Below are 18,892 nucleotides of genomic sequence, written 5' to 3'. Positions count from 1 at the left end.
GAAGACATCTGGGGGATTAAAGGTCTGGGGCACAGTAGAGTAGATTGCTTATCAGAAATTTCTTGTCGTTGTTGTTCAAAAAAGAAAAGAGAACAATAAAAAACAAAAAAAAATTAAACAGTCAACAAAAAGGCGCCAAAAAGGGGACCACCATTTTAAATCGGACCAAAAACCGGAAAAGGTTGGTTACACTATTCAACAACTCAATTGGTATTACACGCACTGGAAAGATAAGCTCAGCAGAGGTACCCTAATTCATCGAGATCCTTCAACTTCGCCGCACGTTAAGCTTTTCCATTCCCATCTTTTCCACAATACCGAGGATAAAAAAAAAACGTTTCATTACCAAAAAGAGACAGCACTGATAAAGGATGAGTGTCCTTGAAAGAGATGTGTCACTAGGCGGTGACCAAGTATCATCCGAATCAAAGTTACGTTCTTCAAAGACTAAGCTTAACGATACTCAAAACAATCAAAATTCTGCAGATGAATTTCACCCAGCGGCATATTGCTACATATCTGATCAAAAGGTGCATTTCACCCCGATAGAGGACGACTCGGATGAGGAGGATAACAATAGAGTTTCTGAAACTTTTCAAAATACGCCCCTCTTGAAGTATGACGCTGATTACTTGCCGGATAAACTTTACTTGAAGAATAAGAATCTTCTTTACTCATTGAACAACCCCTCCATTTCAGACGTCGAAACAGACACAAACACAAACTCTACTACAGTATCACACTCAAATGGTCATAATTTGTCAACACCTTCAGCAGAAGTAAATACCTCTGCCCAGTCACAGTCACAGTCCCAGCCATCACCAACATCAAGATCGCCGTCACCGAATCCTTCGGGTAATGCATCGGTGAAACGAAGGTCTTTGTACTTTCCTAAATATGTTATTAACCTTTCAGAAAACCTAGAGACCGACTTTGTTCAGTTGAAGCGTTTAATTGTGAGGGCTTTTCCTGAATGGGCAGATACCGGAAAACTTGAAATCAAACAAGTTACTGGAGGTATCACAAACATGCTTCTTTCGTGCACTTACAGCAATGAGAAAACAATTTTAATTCGAGTCTATGGCCATGGAACAAATTTGATAATCGACAGACACCGGGAATTCATTTCCCATTTAATCCTAAACTCGATCGGTTTAGCGCCCACAGTGTTTGCCAGATTCAAGAATGGACTCATGTACGGATACCTTTCGGGAAGATCTTTGAAGCCGGAAGAATTAAGCAATGAGAAAATATATCCTCTTATCGCCCAGCAGTTGGGTAACTGGCACAAGTCATTAAATTACAAGTTGATCGAAGAAGGCGTGGATAAAATAAGAGCATTAAGAATTGGCGCTAGAAGGAACTCAGTGAGTAAGAAAAAACTGGCCAAGAAGAAGCGATTCATCTCCAACATCTGGGAATTGATTGATGAGTGGATTGAAATTGTTCCAGTAAACCCTGAGTTGATAGCCTCGTTTCAACAGCATTTACATGAGGATGTCAACGAGGGCAATTTGAAGGAAGTGGTCAAGAAGGAGTTTCACTGGTTGAAAAATATTCTCGAGGCGGTAAAATCGCCAATTGTCTCGTCTCATTGTGACTTGTTGTCCGGTAATGTCATTATACCTGAGGATTTTGAATCCAACTTTTATACAGGACAATCACTACCGTCTGTTGAACAGAACCCTATTAAATTTATTGACTATGAGTACATGCTTCCAGCACCTAGGGCGTTTGACATAGCGAACCATTTGGCAGAGTGGCAAGGTTTCAATTGCGATCGGAGTGCTATCCCAGAGCCTACAAATTCCAACCCCGTTATTGTTAAATGGTGTGAGAGCTATCTAGACAACCGTCAGTCCAATCCAACCGAAGTTGAATCTTTGATAAATGAAGTATCCATGTTCTATGGGTTGCCTGGCTTCTACTGGGGTATTTGGGCTATGATCCAAAGCGAACTTTCAAACATTGATTTTGATTATGCCGATTATGGAAAGTTGAGGTTAGAAGAGTACTGGGATTGGAAAGCCAAGAATCAAGAAAAGATTGAGCTTTTATCATTAAAGGTATGAACAAAATGGACGTAATTTTATATAATACAACAGAAAGACTATCATCTTCTTAAATCAACTATTGCCGAATGTAATGTTCTTGATGCCACCAAAATGCACCAACTGTGTCCTTTAGCTTCCTCTTTTACCAAACTACTGTATATATTCATGGCAAAACTCTTTGGTAAATTGTTTGCACTGAAGAGCACTTTTCTTATCCATTCGTCTTGTTGATGGATCGATGTTATACTAATCATGTCCACCACCTCATCCCGAACGTCAAATATAAGAACAGGTCCTTGGGCTAGTTTCTGCACCACCTGCGAGCCAATTGTTTTTGCATTGGTTTCAACCTCCCACTTTTCTCTCTTGTTATTTTTTCGACCTCGTGGAGCCTCGTTGTTGACAACTGTAATCTTTTGATTCAAATCAACCGTATCCAATTGCTCGACGGTAAGCGCATCGGTGCCAGATTGACTAGGGCCAGATATAGTTTCATCATCGGCATCATCTTCAACACTGCCTATTTCTCCAGTCAAGTACTCGACTAGCTCCTCATAACTATCTAAGTCGACATCTTTTCCCGTAATCACATTCTTTACCTTGAGAGGTTTGAAATTTGAAGATTTCTTTGATCTTTTGGAAACCTGTTGGCTCTGTCGTATCAAAACAACCCAAGAAGCGCCAATGATTGAAGCTTCATTTAGTAGCTCATCTTGTGATCTAGCAGACGCAAGATCGGCACTAATAGTTTTCAGCCACAATTTGCCCAAAATTTCATACCCACATAAATCGACAAACTCTTGTTGTGTGGAACTCACTAGGACATCGCATCGGTTTCCCTTCCACTTGGTAAATTCATTCTTTACAAATTTCCGTGACATGATACTTTTCATCAAAGCAAACAAAAACGAAGTAGTCAAGGTAAACCCAACACCATGCAGCTTATTAGGCTTGAATGTTTTAGAACCAGTGACAGAAACGTCAGTAAACGATCTAATCAAAGTGTCGAATCGTCCTCCAGTAATGATTCTGCTGTACCTTTTTGATTTATCTCCTTTAAACACCGCTTGAAACATAATACCATGACGAAAATACCGGTTATCGTAGTTGTACAATGGATTAAACAATATCTCTGATTTTCTCTCAAACTGATTGAGAATACCTTGCACTTTGGATAGATAGGCAAAAGATTTTTCTACTTTAATCAACTGAGGCGAGTCAATCATTAGCTTTTGTAGTTTTTGTCTAGCTTCGGGTAGTGAACAAGTAAAGTTGAAATTCAGTAGGAGGTCCTCAATGACGGTACGAGGGATTTGAAACTCCTCTCGTAAATATTTCTTCACGTCATCAACAGACTTGTCAATTCCAAGCTGGGATAGTACTGCAAAAACCCCCCACTTGACTTGGTCATCGACTTTCGTGTTTCCAAGCACAAATGATACAACGGCATCAAGAATATCGTAATGATTAATAAAAATGATTTTCCGAGCTGGAATCTGGGCAAAAATGTGCATGATTTCATCAACAACTTTTAAACATTCAGCGTCGTTTGCAATCACCTCTCGGTCAGACTGACTCGTGATGCTAAAGTTCATTGCACTATATTTTTCAGGCATGCCCACTCCTCGTAAGCTGGGTCGATAGACGTAATCGTGTCGGTAAAACTTTGGTACATTGACTTCGTTCTTGCTAACAAATCGTGCAACTGGAACAACCAAATCATACGGCAAAGTGATAACTGACCCACCTCTGTCAAGGAATTCGTATACTTGATCTTTTGGCTGGCTAGGTATGCGTGGTAAGATCAAGTTTATGTTCATGTTTTCAACAGCACCATGCTTGCGGAAAAGATTTGTCAATTCGTCGATGATTTTGCTAAACAATAGATAATCACTAGTTGAACTGGTTGTTAGTTCTCGATTACTATCAAATAGCAAGTCCTTTGCCAAAGAATATGGTTGATTAAACAAAGCTTCTCTTACTTGTTGTTGCCACGGAGAGGCTGGATCTGCCAAGGACTTTAAGGCTTCTTTTATAACTTGGTCTTGATGCTCCACTGGCAAGCGACCACTTTGCAAAAGCTCCGCCGCTCCTGGCCTTGCCTTTGGATCCGGATCGAGTAGTTGATGAACAATTTGCTTTTCCTGAGTGCTCTTCCAATTTTCCGGGTACTCGCGTTGTCTCAACTTGTTTAGAATTATAGCTCGTTCCATGCCTGTCGCCAACAGGTAGCACATTTCAAAAAAGATAACACCTAATGAAAACAAATCAACTTTTTCATCGTAGTTTCCAGATGAGACCTCTGGCGCCGTGTAGAAAATAGTTCCAACCACAGTTGATAGGTCGCCATTCTTAGATGCCACGGCATCAACCTTTTCAGCAATTTGCTCAGTCGTGGGTAGTGTCGACATGAATTGTGAATTTTTGGCCAAACCAAAATCTCCAACCTTGATGTTATTCGATTTATCAATAAAAACATTCATTGGTTTCAAGTCTCTATGGATAAATCCTTCGCTATGAATATAAGAAACCGCTTCCAATAATTGTCGAAATAGTCTCCAGTATTCGTTTGGATTATTAGGAAGCCCTTGTTCAATAAGATTCAATAATGTGTTATTTTCACAGAATTCCATCTGAATATAAAGGATAGATCGCGGGTACACCACTTGAACCTTTTTGTCTTGAGCTGAGTGCAGTTTTTTGTCGGGTCCATCTCTTGTTTGCACGCGAGAGACATCAGTGCTTTCCCGGGTGGATGAATCTTCATCAGTTGAGTGGGCAAATTCAAAAACATCTTCAGATGTATTGCTTTGTTGCGCCAAAGACTCATCATCAAACTCAATTCGAGGATCGAATGAGCTGGACATGTAATCAATTTGGAAAGAATTGGTGCGTGTTGCTAAAAATGACGAAGATCGATTAACATAGCTTAGATCAGACATATCTTCCGATGTTTCGTCACCCGACTCAGAGCTTTCCTCTGAAATGGACACGATTTTACCCTCCTCCAGGTTATCCAGATTTTCCGCTAACTCCTCAACCCAAGTACCGTAGTATCTCACAATATATTGGTGGTTCAACCTGGCCAAGGACAACACCTCACTCAAAAGTGAATCAAGTTTGTTAGCTCGATGCTTAATTTTCTTTATAGCGTAATAGGTACCTTCCATTCTATTCCTAGCTTTCACGACGTCACCAAAGCCACCCTTACCCAACCTACCAATCTCTTCAAAATCTCTTTCATATCTGCTGTTTCCTCGTGGTTCCAGACCAAGTGAGTATCCAGCGCTATTGTAAAACTGACTACCAGGTGAATCATTTAAAAGCCTCCCCTGGCGGACAGAGTCATCTCTTGTTAATGCCCGGCTGCCTCTATTGTTATTATTGTTATTGCCAGTGGCCATAATTACAGCACTATCTTGCTTCCTCAAAACAGGGCCATCTCGCAAAAACTTGATAGCATTCAATTCCAAGAGTGTCGGTCTTTTCGAGTATTTGGGCTGTAGCAACTTCACCAACAAATCATGAATTTGTTCAACGTGTTCGGCACGTTCTGATTTGAGTTTGTCAAGAAACCTTTTGTTAAATTCATCCGGATTTGGGAAGTCCTTAGTCAATGCATCCTTCCCCACCACAAGTCGTAGAACAAGTACACCCAAATCCCAAACATCTGATTTCTGGTTGTAAACGCCTGTTTGCCTAACCTCTGGAGGAGTCCAAGAATCTGGGTTCTTATTGCTGTCCTTACGAAACTTGTCGCTGCCAGTATTCGGGTGCGCCTCCAACATTCGTAGAATCTTATACCCATATGAAGGGTGTGCCAACTTCAACACTTTGCCATGCTCATCACCGTATGAATTGACATTGGACGAGTCTGTAAATGAATTGCCTTGACCTGTGCGGTCCTGCTCGAATAGAAAGACTGTAAAAGGGTTGATCTGCTTATGGATCAGTCCCGAGTTGTGCAACTGTTCCAAAACCGGTATCAAGTTCATAAGCCATATCCTAGCCACCGGTAGACTAAAATGTCCTTTCGATGGCATAATTTCAAACAATGATTCGGAAACGAATGAAAACTCCGTTAACAATCGAACTTTCCAACCCTTATTTTTGTCTATTTGAAATCCAATCAATTTGAGCATGTGTGGATTATTCAGATTGACCCAAGACTGCAACTCTTTTTCCAAGTCTTGAACATCGCTCTTGCCGGAATCACGTTGCCAATGTTGGTTATTGAAATCAATTTCGGTCAAAATGTAATTGAGTTCGTGGCCATGTTTATCAGCTTCTGCCCTGACCTCGTCACTGACAAAAGGCTTGACAATGAATTGCTTACCAATTGAACTGAATAGACTTCTCTTGGTGTACCTAATAAACCCCTGCACAGCTCTAAACTTGAATTTTCGTCGACTATGTGGTAGTACATCTTCCACTTCATTATCAAATATGAAATAATTAGCCTTATCATCAGGCAAAGGCGCAACTTCAACTTCAACTCCTTCTTCTTCCCCCTCTTCCTCGTCCAACTCGAACTTAATTTTTTGAATTTGTTCATTTAGCTCCTCGCTTCTCTTTTGAGTTGCAGACTCTAGCTCCATCTGCTGCTTTGCTTCAAGTTCCTCCAATGCTTTACGCTCATTCCGAAGTCTTTCCTCTCTTTCTTCCTCTAATGATAACACCTTAGCCATTGTTGCTTGAATGTCATCTAATATAAACTTCAGTTCCGATATTATAGCGAAGGAAACTTCCTCATGCTCGTACTCCTTCACTAGCTCTTCGGACTTTTCTTTCAAACGAGCAACATGCGCTTTTAACAAATTTTGAGGGTTGAGAAATTTGACCTTTGGCGACGACAATGGATACGTCGGCGTGAACTCTATATCCAATGTAATGGAAACTGTGGGGTTTTCTTCATTTTCAGATGAGGATAGAAATACCTGAAAATGCGGGTTGGGTGTCTTATTCCAAATCAATTCCTTTGGAGTGACGTCTTTAAAGATATCGCCGTATATCGAGGCAATGCTATTTAATTCATCCTGTTGTCTAGTTTCCAATTCCAGTGATATAGATACTTCTTTCATGGAGTTGTGTTTTTTAATGGAGTTGCAATGAGGAAGACTCTCTGTGTGATTCTTCTCAAATTTTCGCGACTCGTTTTGTTCGCTCTCTTTTTCTATCACTATACATCGCTTATCAGATATGCCTTTGGTTGAGCATATTGAAAATAGTCCTGATACGATAAGAATACTTTTGACTACGGATAACCATGTCGGGTGTTTTGAGAATGACCCCATTAGGGGCAATGATGGGTGGAGGACCTTTGACGAGATTACACAGATAGCTAAGGAACAGGACGTGGATATGTTGGTACAAGGAGGTGACCTATTCCATATCAACAAACCAACAAAGAAATCAATGTACCACGTGATGAAGTCATTGCGAACCAATTGTATGGGAAGTAAGCCGTGTCAGTTAGAATTGTTGAGTGACCCGTCAACAACAATGTTCAATGGGGTTGATGAAGTGAACTACGAGGATCCCAATTTGAACATATCTATACCAGTGTTTGCCATTAGTGGTAACCATGATGATGCCACTGGCGAGGGTTTACTCCTGGCACTTGATGTGTTGGCCGTTTCCGGACTTGTTAACTATTTCGGCAAAGTTAAGGATTCCGAATCGATAACTGTACGGCCAATATTATTTGAAAAGGGGAATACAAAGCTAGCGCTCTATGGTATGTCTAACGTAAGAGACGAAAGGCTACATCGTCTTTTTAGAGACGGAGGAGTCAAATTTGAAAGACCTGGAATAGATTCTGACAAGTGGTTTAATTTCTTTGCTATTCACCAGAACCACGCGATGCACACTTTTAGTTCATGTATACCAGAAAACTTTTTACCTCATTTTCTTGACTTTGTACTTTGGGGACACGAGCACGAATGTATTCCATATCCTGTACACAATCCAGAAACTTCATTTGATGTTCTACAAGCGGGGTCATCTATCGCGACATCTTTATCGGAAGGAGAGGTTCCCGACAAAAAGGTATTTATCATCAACATAAAAGGTAATGACTATTCATTGGAAACGGTTGAATTGAAGACAGTGAGACCTTTTGTGTTTAGGGAGATAGTGCTACAGAAGACTGATCTAGTCCCCGGTGTGGCTTCAAAAGCAGATGTCATTGCATTTCTCACGAATGAAGTTGAAAAGGCGATTGAAATTGCAAATAATTCGCATGCACAGAGTCACCCGGAATTGTTTCAATCCAACAGTGAAGAACAGGGCGATGCTAAACTGAGTGCTCCATTACCATTGATTCGGCTTAGAGTTGAATACAGTGGTGGTTACGAAATTGAAAATGTTCGCAGATTTTCAAATCAGTTTGTGGGAAGAATTGCCAACGTGAATGATGTTGTTCAATTTTACAAAAGGAAATCACAACAACAACCGGAGATATTGAGAAAAAAGACTAAATTTAATGACGATATGGTTGATGAAAGTTTGGGTGAAAAAAGCACCACTGAATTGGCACTTCAGGATATTGTCAGTGATTTTTTAAAACAGACTCAATTGACGCTAATGCCTGAAGCAGGATTGAACGAAGCAGTTAAGAAATTTGTTGATAATGATGACAAATATAGTCTAAGTCAGTATATCAATTCAGAGATCAAAAAGGAGACCAAAATGTTGCTCAGTGTTGACATCGACGATCAAGAGTTTCATGGAATTGAGGATGAAAATCATACAAGAAATGCATTCAAGCAAATACTTTTACAATTAAAAGAAGGGACTTATGCCCAGTTGAACTTGGAAGCTGAGAATGCGGCAAAAGTCTCCAAACCAAAAGTGAAAGGTGGCAGAAAGGCAGCTTCCAAAACAATTTCATTGGTTTTGGATTCCAGTGACTCTGAGAATGATGTACATCCCTCACCTGCTTCAAGATTTTCACATACTAGGTCTGTGCCGCATCCAGGCACTTATGCTGAAGATGAAAATGAGATGCTCACCAGCGAGGAAGAATACGAGCCTGAGTCTGTGAAAACACGAGGCCATAGGGGAGGCAGAATTGGAAGAGGAAAAAGATGAGAATAGTTTTTGATTTGGTATATACAAATTGGAGTTCTCCCTATACGGATGTAGCTTCTTTAATCAAGTCATCAACATTAAATTCTGCACTGCCGTCGTTGAACTCCTTCAACAATTTGGTCATTTGGGGAAACTTTCCACTGTAGAACCTTTGCAAATTAACAACAAGTAGTTGTGCTTCATCCATGGTCAACCCTCCTTCTTTCTCGCTTACACCGTGCATCAATACTAGATCCTTATCTTGGCTAAATTCTTGATGAAAAGTGAGCGTGGTGTGTGGTCTGGCAAATTCCTTATTGAGCTTGTACTCAGCCAAGGTAGTAAACATACAATGAATCGTATTTGGACCAGCAAATGCCCATTGGATAAATTCGAGCTCGTACCCATCATTGTGTGGCTTGGGTAACGGCAAAATGAAGTTTGGATACCTATAAGCGTTGGCATAAATGTCGGCAAATTGTCTATTATCCAAAGTTGCATGCAAGGTTCTTTCCTTATTTAGAAATCTAGCTTTCCAGATCATTTTGATATCGTTGGTTGGCAAGTCTCTTGCTTTTTCGACATCTATGAAATCGTTAAGGACTTTGAATGGGAGTTTTTCCTTCTTTTCATCTATTTTACGAACATTGATAACACTGCCATCCTTGCGTTTCTCATTCTGTGCCTTTTCCCAGTCCAAAATATGTTTGAGTGGATCTTCTGCCCCGAGTTCAATTCTGGTCTTTGCTATCTTGTCTTTAAATTTGTCTTTAAGTTCGTCCAAATCATTAGCGCCCAACTCTTTGGCTTTCTCTTCCAATTGCTTCTTGTACTTGTTTAAAACCTCTGCATTGATGGTTTTCTCTTGGGCAAATTGTTGTGATATTGACTTTGCCGATTCTTGAGCTGATTTTTTCAACTCTTCAGCTTTTTCATTTGCTGCATCTTTAACCTTGTTGTATTCATCTTTGATACCCTTGACTGCTTTCTGGGCATCGTCTTTGAACGAAGAATTGAATCTAATGCTAACTATGCGAGGAACATGCGATGCAGTTCTGAAAGTGGAAGTAGCTCTTTGAAGCATGGTTGAATTGTCTTGTGGCTATTCAATTGCTGTAGCGGTTCTCGTCTGTTATATATATACACAGAGACAAATCAGGAGGGATGGTATTCAAATTCTGGAGTATTCTATTTGGGCGCAATTTTTTTTTTTTTTTATTTTCTTTGTTCTTTTTTTTTGCAATCGGACTACCCCCAAGGGAGAAGACTGTGGAAAGGGCAGTTGTATTCTGAGGTTAGAATTGCTACAAGTACATATTGAAATAAATAATAGTAATTAATTGCTACTTGACTCGTCAACTATCCTTTTAGATTTTCTTATTTTTAATCACCTCATCATCGGGAGATTCAAGATCCAATACTTTTTCTTGTTTAGGAGTGTCTTCCTCAGCAGTTTGTCCAGAGGAGCTAGCCAAGTTTGATGGAATCTTTTCAAATTCCAAAACACGGCTGTCAATTTTTGATCCTTGACTTTCAATATAGTCCTTTAAGTCAAATTTTTCGTCTCTGATAAATCCCAAATGATCAGCAATCAAATGTCTGCTCTTGCATTCAGGACATTGTATCAAGACAGTACCGTGTTCATAAGCTTGTTTTGACATGTTGTGTGATGATCTGTTATCACATACATTACATGTAAATTCAATTAACAATTCTCCTTTGCCATTTGCATCTGGTTGAGTTGCAGAACTGTAGTTGACTGCAAAAACTCTTGTGGGGACTGATGACTTGACGCTTTGTAGTCTAATTCTTGATACGGAGACAATTGAACGGATAGCTGGAACTTGTCTTTTTGGAATTCTTCTTGCAAAGGTGCGAATTGATCTGGAAAGCATTGTAGTTGGTGTATGAAGTGTTGTTTTGCAAAAGAAAGGGTGTAAGAGCAATAGTTGAAAATTATGTAACGGCGTCTAGGAATGACTGTTTTTTTCCTTTGTTCTTTGTTCTTTGTATGGGCGCTTCTCATTCTCCCCCAACCTCATCCTCATCACAATCCTATAGCAAATAAAATTTATCACTGCTGATTGCATTACACGTTATTCAATGTCCCATAGAGTCAACTTATACCTCATATAAACATCATACAACTCATTTTTCATGTCTACCGGTATAGTCCCAACCTCCATACGACGATTAATCAACCTTTACAACACTCTTTCTCATAATCACAATTCACCCTATGCCGAGCAAATAGAGTCCTTTCTTCAAAATACGTCTGACCTGAACCTACGAAACAAGCGATGGTCGATAGTTACTAAGAATGCTCGAAAAGGTCGTGAATGGAAGGTCGATAGGAACAGAGAGCGGTGTTTATTTCAAGATCCGATAGACTTTGGTCCCAACGAGCTTAAGAAAACAAAGTACTTATTTAAAGATCAATCGCCGTTTACAATGAAGGAAGGGCTACTCCCCAAATCGCTTAATGCTAGAAAGAATTCAAGTGTCTATAGTGTAGATATTGAGTCTACCCTCAACTCCTTTTTCAACCCACTTACAACAGCCCCAGTGCATAAACTGGATCAACAAACGTTCAAGTATTACCTACAGCTGTTGACAAGGGTTCCTATTATGATTTTCTTTAAGCAGAAATGTGACTTATTGTTGTCTTCTTCACTAGATAAGTGGAATCAACCATATTTTGACATGAGGAGGAGGACACAATTGGAGAATGCGAGGTTTGAGGAGAAAAAAGTGATTTTCAACTTGACCAAAGTAACTCGCCCTGATATACTCTCGTTAGCACTCAAGAGTGAGAATTATATGAAAACAACAGGTCAAAATTTCAACAAGTTGGTGAAAAATCTACCGTGGGATGAGGTCAAACTAGTTGATGACAAATTAGTAAAGTTATTGGAAAAGGAGCAGCAGATTAAGGCATTGGCAAGATCAAATCAACAGGAGGTTTCCCATGATGATGAAAAGTTACTTTTTGCAATAGATGAGGCGACGCAAATGACCAAGAAAAATGCAGATGTATCAACCATTTTAGAGACGTTGCCATATAAGTTACACTATTACAGATTTTACATGCTCGAGATTCTAAATATCGACGCCGATTTTTCCTCATTTGAGTCGTTGTGGTCTGATACCGATTTTGAAATTGTTGGCGCTAGGTTGGCTCTCAATGATTCCAGGATTGGATCCTTATTGCAGCACCTTGTTACTGCTGAGGACCTTCAACACGCTTCAAGCTACGAAGACATTTTGAAATTAGCTAAGCCTGAAGAAGTAAATGTCCATGGAATAAACAATGTTATCCGCACAATTGCTTCACATGGATTGGTCAATACCAGTTTAAATTCGAAAAAGGATTCAATTTATTTGACAAAGATGATTGAATAAAAGAACTAAGTACTATTGTTGTACGATGCTCTTATAGGGTACATTCTCTGTTATTAATAACACGATAGAGAGGTCATATATCCATTAATTCTTAAAAACAGTAAAATGTTAAAGTTATATAAACCAATAAATCAATTTGGGAAATATTCCTGATTTATAATCTTCAACAATTCTAAATCCAACACTTTGTAGCACTTTTAAGTAAAGATAGTACGTAAGGTTTGTATGTAAATACAACAAGACCTTTGCACCAAAAAATATTCTTTGAATTATACCATACTTCATCAAGTACAATTTATATATATATCCCAACTACTTAACTGCAATAGAAGCTGTATGACATCATAAGTTAATTTGGTAGCACTGTGCCCAAATCTTCTCTTCCAAAATAATGTGCGAGAAATGCAGATCAAAACACCAAATGTTTAGCCCCTCGACCACTTTTATAGACGACAAAGACCCAGCTCTATCTCACTAGGACTGCAATATGATTCCACAATCCAGGATTCACTACTACATCAAGCTACTTTTAGCTCTACTATCGATATTCATCATATATTCCTTATTCAGGCGTCACAAGGACCTATCCAATGATACATTAACTCATCCAGTTGACGAGGAGAAGTACTTACACGCATCGTACGAAAACAAACTAGCCAAATTGGCCGGTCATGACTCCCTGAATAGCCACCTCGACACTCGAGAAGTTGATCAAACTGTTCTTCAACAAATGGATAAAAAGGTTAGACATTGCCCCGATTATGTAACCTATTCTCAACATCGCCATCCACCCTTCTCCCAAGGTGTTCAAAAGTATCCCTACATGAGACCAGCTCCCAAATGTCGAACATTTGTGTCCGATGCAGTTGAATCGGTCATCAATGAGTTGAAACATAGAATCGCCGATCCTGATTTATCTAGATTGGTGGAGAATTGTTTACCAAATACGTTAGATACCACTATATTATGGCACAAGGTCAACGGTGATGATAATATACCCAGACATCTCAAAAAGCAAGTGTTTCCCCAATCATTTATTGTCACTGGAGATATACATGCAGAATGGTTGAGGGATGCAGCAAGGCAGTTGTCTGTGTACCAACCATTAATCAAGCATGACGCAAAGCTCAAACAATTGATTCTTGGGGCTATCAACACACAAGCATATTATGTCAACAATTCACCGTATTGTAATGCATTCCACCCGCCACCTACATCAAAAGTAGAACCAGGTAATACGGCGTTTGACAATGTGTACCCAAGACCAGATTGGCGACAAGTATTTGAATGCAAATATGAGATTGATTCATTGGCGTCATTCTTGACATTGAGTAACGAGTACTTTGAAAATTCGGGAGGCGACACCTCATTCCTTAATGAACTTTGGTTTAGCGCATACGAGAAATTATTGATTGTGTTGCGGAGAGAGAGCGAGCCATCGTTTGATGCTGAGACAGGACAAGCTTTGCCATTTTACTATTCGTTCCAAAGAGATACCAATATAGGATCGGAAACATTACCATTGGCTGGGGTCGGAAACCCTGTCAATTTCGGCTCTGGCTTGATTAGAAGTGCATTTAGACCCAGTGATGATGCTACAATTTTACAATTTTTCATTCCTGGTAATATGCATATGCTAACCGAATTGGTCAACATTAGAAAGAATTTTCTCAATGACAAAGTCCTTGCTAATCAAATGAATGCCGCCATTGAAGTGTTTATTAAAAAGACTGATTATTTTATCAAAGGCTTGACCTCTGGCATTGAAAAATTTGGCATTGTCAACCACCCGGTATACGGAAAGGTGTACGCCTATGAAGTTGATGGGTATGGCAGTGCGACATTTATGGACGATGCAAACATTCCATCCCTCTTGTCCATTCCCGATTTAGGATACTCTGCCAAAGATGATCAAGTGTATCAGAATACGAGAAAAATGATCTTGAGCAAAGAAGGCAACCCCTACTACTTGAAAGGTTTCCACTTTGAAGGAATTGGAGGGCCGCATATTGGTATAAGAAATGCTTGGCCAATGTCCTTATTGATGAGGATTAGAACTACTGACAATGATGATGAAATCATCAACAGTCTACACATGATTATGAACAACACGGCTGGGTTTGGTCTTATGCATGAAAGTGTGAATGTCAATTCTCGCCATGGTACTTCCTACACCAGATCGTGGTTTGCCTGGTGTAATTCAGAGTTTGGAAAGACTATATTACACTTGGCCGAGAAGAAACCACATTTGATATTCAGAGATGAGTGGAAAAGGCAACCATTTAAAGTAGACGATGTGTTTAGGACATAGTACAACAAAAATTAATAGATTATTCTTTCTTTATTGTCCTACTGTGATCTATTGATGTATTTGGCAATGTTCTCTGCAGTTTGCGACGATACAGGTTTTCCCCTGGCCTCCATTGCTTGTTGATACCTTGCTTGTAAATCAGCATCCTTGGCTGCGTCCAACTCAGACAGGCGATCTTCAGCAAAGGTATATTCTCTCGATGGATTGCCCAATTCTGCCAACTCTTGGGCCTCTTCTTCGTCAGGTAATATCTCTCCTTGTAATTCCTCGTCTACTTCATCATCATCAAAGTCAGACAATACCTCACCGTCTTGCCCTTGTTTCTTTTTGTCTTTCATATCCATATCTTTCATCAACTTGTTCAATGACTTGGTCTGTCTCTTTTTCTCATCCTCCTCCTTCTTTTTCAATATCCTTTCCCTTTCCGCTTTATAAAACTCATTATACTCATCCACTTTGTTGTCCACGGCATCCATAAACTCGTCAAATCCTTGACCCGTATAAGAGCTCACTCCAACCACATCTAGATTAGAGTAAAACTCTTCTAACATCAATGACATTGAATTGACCAAGCTGCTCATGTATCCACTCGATTGTTCTTGATTTTCTTCTTGGTCCTTTTGCACTGCCATTTGGAAATTTTCAAAATCACCCATCCATTCCTTGGCAAATTCACAACTTTGCACATCCGTCTTGTTGAAAACCACAATCATGGGAAGCTTGGTCTTGTATAAAATGGAGCACGCATAAAGCATATTAGACATAAATGTTGTTGGGCTTGTTGTTCTTGGTGTATCGACAATATAGGCAATTACCGTAGGGTACGATGATGCAAATGCTTCAGTTATAATAGACCCACTAGCACTCCAAATAAAACATTCGATTTGACCCGGGGTATCAATGATAACATTGGAAATTTTATCCTGTTTCTTATCAACCAATTTAAGCACTTGATCAATCTTGGTTGAAAATAAATTCAAAGACGTCACAATTGCCCCATTGGGTCCTAAATTGTATTCCTCCATTACTTTTTTATATTTTATTGAGTCTCTTATGTCGATATTGGCTCCAAAGGGAACTTTAAGAACGGCAGGATCCAAGTTTATCACGTATGGGATTTGCTTTTTGGAATGGATATGGGAGTTTAACCTCTGCATAAATGTCGTTTTCCCAGAACCAGCCATACCGATGCACAAAACCACCGGCTTTGGCTTTGGACTGGCTTCTGGTTGTGTTTGTTTGGCTTGTTCTGTAGTGGACATGGGTGTGCTACTAAGAGGGATGGCAATAGTGAGAGATGATCTAAAAGAAAAAGAGCAAACCTTTAAAGAAGATTCGATTTTTTTTTCCGTTTCTACTGTACACAATTTGCAACATTTCTCAACAGTTGATGCAATACAATACAATATAATACAATACAAGACCATAGACAGTATCATTACGCCTACACTATGCACCGTACTCTTCAAGAAACCTCTCAACAATTCCATCATAAACCGACTCATGGTCCAAAATTTGAATATTTTCCGCTTCTGCAGCAAAAACTTTATCAGCTTTAGGACCACCTGGCCCACCAATATTTGGCATTGGACCTTGCTGTTGTGATGCTTGCTTCATCAACTCTTCCGCTTCAGAAGAACCCATAAGAATCGAGTATATCGGTCTCAATCCAAATAAATTAACAAAGTACCATGAAATCGAAGACACATACCGAACATTTAAATTTGGCGTCATGATTCCATTCTGTAGCATACTCTTAAAGCCATCAGTTAATGGAAATGGCAATTTCATGATGACAAACCCAGCAAAGAAGTAATTGACCCATCCCATAATCAAAGTTTGCGGAATATAGTTGAGGAGATTTCCTTTGGCCATCTGCATTAAAGCGTCATTAGAGCTAGGGTCAAACGGATTGAATTGCTCATCCTTCTTGGAACTTTCGGCATAAAACTCGTCAGTGGATAGTTTTTCAATAAAGTACGCTTTAAACTGTTCAAATTCGTCGTTGGTTAAAACATGATTATTTTCTCGAAATGCTCGTGCTTGTAGAAGGAATTGACTAAGCCAATGTTAGTATTACTGATTGTCGACTTGCAGATTCAAGGTGTAAACATACGCTTCTCTTACCTTCTTATAAGGCTCAAGCTTTTTCTGTGGTTGCATCAAGTAAGTAACGTTGGATCGAAGTAATCCGACTAAAACCATCGCAAGTGAAATGGGTAATAGGACCCAGTACTTTAACTGGGGGTCTAGAAGTAAGTCTGGAACTAGCATGGTTGGCGATTGACCTGTGAGAAGAGGAGAAAGTGGCTGACAGTAGAATGCTTTGTGATGAATTGCGAATGTTCTGCTGATTTTGTCGAACAGCAATTTCTCTTTCTCTCTTTCCTCTCTCTCTCGTAAATATACAACGTTTGTGTGACATTAGAGGCTTAGACAACAGAGACACTCTATTTGCAGCCTTCCATGAACGGAGGTATGCTAGTACACCCGATGCTTAAAATAACTCTGTCTTCAAAAAAGCACTGCAAAGTTTGTACTGGATGACCACATGACTACTACTTGGGCGGAATAATACATATATAGTCACTACGACGATCATAAATGAGGAGTATTTAAAATTAAACCGCTGTACATTTATATGTGTATAAAAGGTCTAATTAATTCTCCAAGGAATGTGGTTGAAAGAGAATCTCCAATTCTCGTAATTTAGAGCTTCTCACTACCCAACAATGACCAGCACTTATCGAGCTGTTTCTTGGCTCATTATAGTTACATATTTAGCATCATACGCCTTTGCCAAATGGAATGGTCATATAGGCGATTCATGGGATTGTGTTTTGGACAACCCACCAAGAAATATCGACTCCAATACCAAGATTTATGATATTGACTTGTTTGACAGTTCAAAAAAGTTGATCAAGGACATTCACTCTAAAAAGAAGCAGGTCATTTGTTACTTCTCAGCTGGTAGTTTTGAAGAATGGCGTCCTGATGCCGGCAATTTCTCTTCTTCGGATTTAGGTAATCCCTTACATGAGTGGGAGGGCGAAAGGTGGTTGAATATATCGTCTGAAAAAGTTTATGAAATTATGGAGAAACGGATATTGTTGGCTAAGGAAAAAGGTTGTGATGCTATAGACCCCGATAATATCGATGGATATGAGCATAAAACTGGATTCAAATTGACAAAAGCTGACTCAGTTCAGTATGTTAAAAAGCTATCTAAATTGGCTAAAAAACAAAACTTGGCCATTGGGTTGAAAAACGGCGGTGATATAGTAAAGAAGGTGTTATCTAGCGTTGACTTTTCAGTACAAGAACAATGTGGCCAATATAGTGAATGCAAAAAGTACCAGCCATTCATCCATGCGAAGAAGCCAGTTTTCCACATTGAGTATCCTCCAAAGAAAAGCAAGCGGAGCAAGGTTCATTGGCCCTCTAAAGCTTACAAAAAGTACTGCACTTATAAAAACACCGGCGGATTCTCCAGCATTTTGAAGCAGTGGAATCTAGATGAATGGGTTTACCATTGTCCGAATAAATAAATAAATAAATAAATAAATTACTCTATAATACAAGCGACACAACAATATTACCAGCCAAAACATTCCGTATGCAAGTAAATTTCCTCTACGTTTGTATTTCTTAAATCATTGTTGAATACCAATAACTGAAGTTCAGATACAGTTTGTGAAACTTGCCTCTGCATTGAATTGCTTCCTGAGCAAACAAATATGTTTCTTCTTGATAAACTGGTTGTTAATGCATTCAAGATGGCACATACATCTGGTTTGCCATAAGTTATTGGAAGTCGGTATACTGGAGAATTTACCGATTCAACGCTCTTTTCAGCATCAAGCTTGTCATCAAGCTTGTTATCCATCTTTTTCATTTCAAGTAGATAATCACAAACTCTAATGTCCGCTTGTAGTTTGTTGCCTAGTACCTGTTGACACTTGATCAATTCATCTTCAATCCACTTTACATTGCTTTGGTTTCTCACCACCCAGATGAAGTTGATGCATTTCAAGTTGTCAGCTAGGGGCGACCC

The 18,892-nt window shown here is 39.4% G+C and overlaps 11 protein-coding genes across 11 annotated transcripts; 5 read left to right on the top strand and 6 right to left on the bottom strand. All coding sequences in view use genetic code 12, as the record gives it.

Moving 5' to 3' along the window:
- Positions 1-371: 371 nt before the first annotated feature.
- Positions 372-2,072, top strand: CANMA_004291 (uncharacterized protein; the record flags this gene model as incomplete). Its single annotated transcript, XM_051816552.1, has 1 exon — positions 372-2,072. The coding sequence occupies one exon, from the start codon at positions 372-374 to the stop codon at positions 2,070-2,072; it is 1,701 nt and encodes a 566-aa protein (XP_051670089.1).
- Positions 2,073-2,113: 41 nt separating this feature from the next.
- On the bottom strand, positions 2,114-7,135 carry GCN2 (serine/threonine-protein kinase; the record flags this gene model as incomplete). The annotated part of the gene is made up of 1 exon (XM_051816551.1): positions 2,114-7,135. One exon carries the CDS (start codon positions 7,133-7,135, stop codon positions 2,114-2,116), a length of 5,022 nt encoding a protein of 1,673 aa, XP_051670088.1.
- A 118-nt stretch (positions 7,136-7,253) lies between these two features.
- MRE11 (MRX complex nuclease subunit) lies at positions 7,254-9,146 on the top strand (the record flags this gene model as incomplete). Its single annotated transcript, XM_051816550.1, has 1 exon — positions 7,254-9,146. The coding sequence occupies one exon, from the start codon at positions 7,254-7,256 to the stop codon at positions 9,144-9,146; it is 1,893 nt and encodes a 630-aa protein (XP_051670087.1).
- A 40-nt stretch (positions 9,147-9,186) lies between these two features.
- Positions 9,187-10,209, bottom strand: CANMA_004288 (uncharacterized protein; the record flags this gene model as incomplete). The annotated part of the gene is made up of 1 exon (XM_051816549.1): positions 9,187-10,209. The coding sequence occupies one exon, from the start codon at positions 10,207-10,209 to the stop codon at positions 9,187-9,189; it is 1,023 nt and encodes a 340-aa protein (XP_051670086.1).
- Positions 10,210-10,492: 283 nt separating this feature from the next.
- CANMA_004287 (uncharacterized protein) lies at positions 10,493-11,020 on the bottom strand (the record flags this gene model as incomplete). Its single annotated transcript, XM_051816548.1, has 1 exon — positions 10,493-11,020. The coding sequence occupies one exon, from the start codon at positions 11,018-11,020 to the stop codon at positions 10,493-10,495; it is 528 nt and encodes a 175-aa protein (XP_051670085.1).
- A 262-nt stretch (positions 11,021-11,282) lies between these two features.
- CANMA_004286 (uncharacterized protein) lies at positions 11,283-12,527 on the top strand (the record flags this gene model as incomplete). The annotated part of the gene is made up of 1 exon (XM_051816547.1): positions 11,283-12,527. One exon carries the CDS (start codon positions 11,283-11,285, stop codon positions 12,525-12,527), a length of 1,245 nt encoding a protein of 414 aa, XP_051670084.1.
- A 487-nt stretch (positions 12,528-13,014) lies between these two features.
- On the top strand, positions 13,015-14,838 carry CANMA_004285 (uncharacterized protein; the record flags this gene model as incomplete). The annotated part of the gene is made up of 1 exon (XM_051816546.1): positions 13,015-14,838. One exon carries the CDS (start codon positions 13,015-13,017, stop codon positions 14,836-14,838), a length of 1,824 nt encoding a protein of 607 aa, XP_051670083.1.
- A 38-nt stretch (positions 14,839-14,876) lies between these two features.
- Positions 14,877-16,100, bottom strand: CANMA_004284 (GTPase; the record flags this gene model as incomplete). Its single annotated transcript, XM_051816545.1, has 1 exon — positions 14,877-16,100. The coding sequence occupies one exon, from the start codon at positions 16,098-16,100 to the stop codon at positions 14,877-14,879; it is 1,224 nt and encodes a 407-aa protein (XP_051670082.1).
- A 187-nt stretch (positions 16,101-16,287) lies between these two features.
- On the bottom strand, positions 16,288-17,043 carry CANMA_004283 (uncharacterized protein; the record flags this gene model as incomplete). Its single annotated transcript, XM_051816543.1, has 2 exons — positions 16,288-16,897; positions 16,955-17,043. 2 exons carry the CDS (start codon positions 17,041-17,043, stop codon positions 16,288-16,290), a joined length of 699 nt encoding a protein of 232 aa, XP_051670081.1.
- A 527-nt stretch (positions 17,044-17,570) lies between these two features.
- On the top strand, positions 17,571-18,386 carry CANMA_004282 (endo alpha-1,4 polygalactosaminidase; the record flags this gene model as incomplete). Its single annotated transcript, XM_051816542.1, has 1 exon — positions 17,571-18,386. The coding sequence occupies one exon, from the start codon at positions 17,571-17,573 to the stop codon at positions 18,384-18,386; it is 816 nt and encodes a 271-aa protein (XP_051670080.1).
- Positions 18,387-18,433: 47 nt separating this feature from the next.
- Positions 18,434-18,892, bottom strand: CANMA_004281 (uncharacterized protein; the record flags this gene model as incomplete). Its single annotated transcript, XM_051816541.1, has 1 exon — positions 18,434-18,892. A coding segment is annotated over one exon (459 nt), but the record flags the coding sequence as incomplete, so codon positions are not given.

Source organism: Candida margitis (assembly GCF_024628925.1).
Source record: "Candida margitis strain CBS 14175 chromosome Unknown scaffold46, whole genome shotgun sequence".
In the NCBI taxonomy this organism is placed as follows: Eukaryota; Fungi; Ascomycota; class Pichiomycetes; order Serinales; family Debaryomycetaceae; genus Lodderomyces; species Lodderomyces margitis.
Note: the sequence above shows the minus strand (reverse complement) of the source record. Positions and strands in the feature narration are given on the sequence as shown.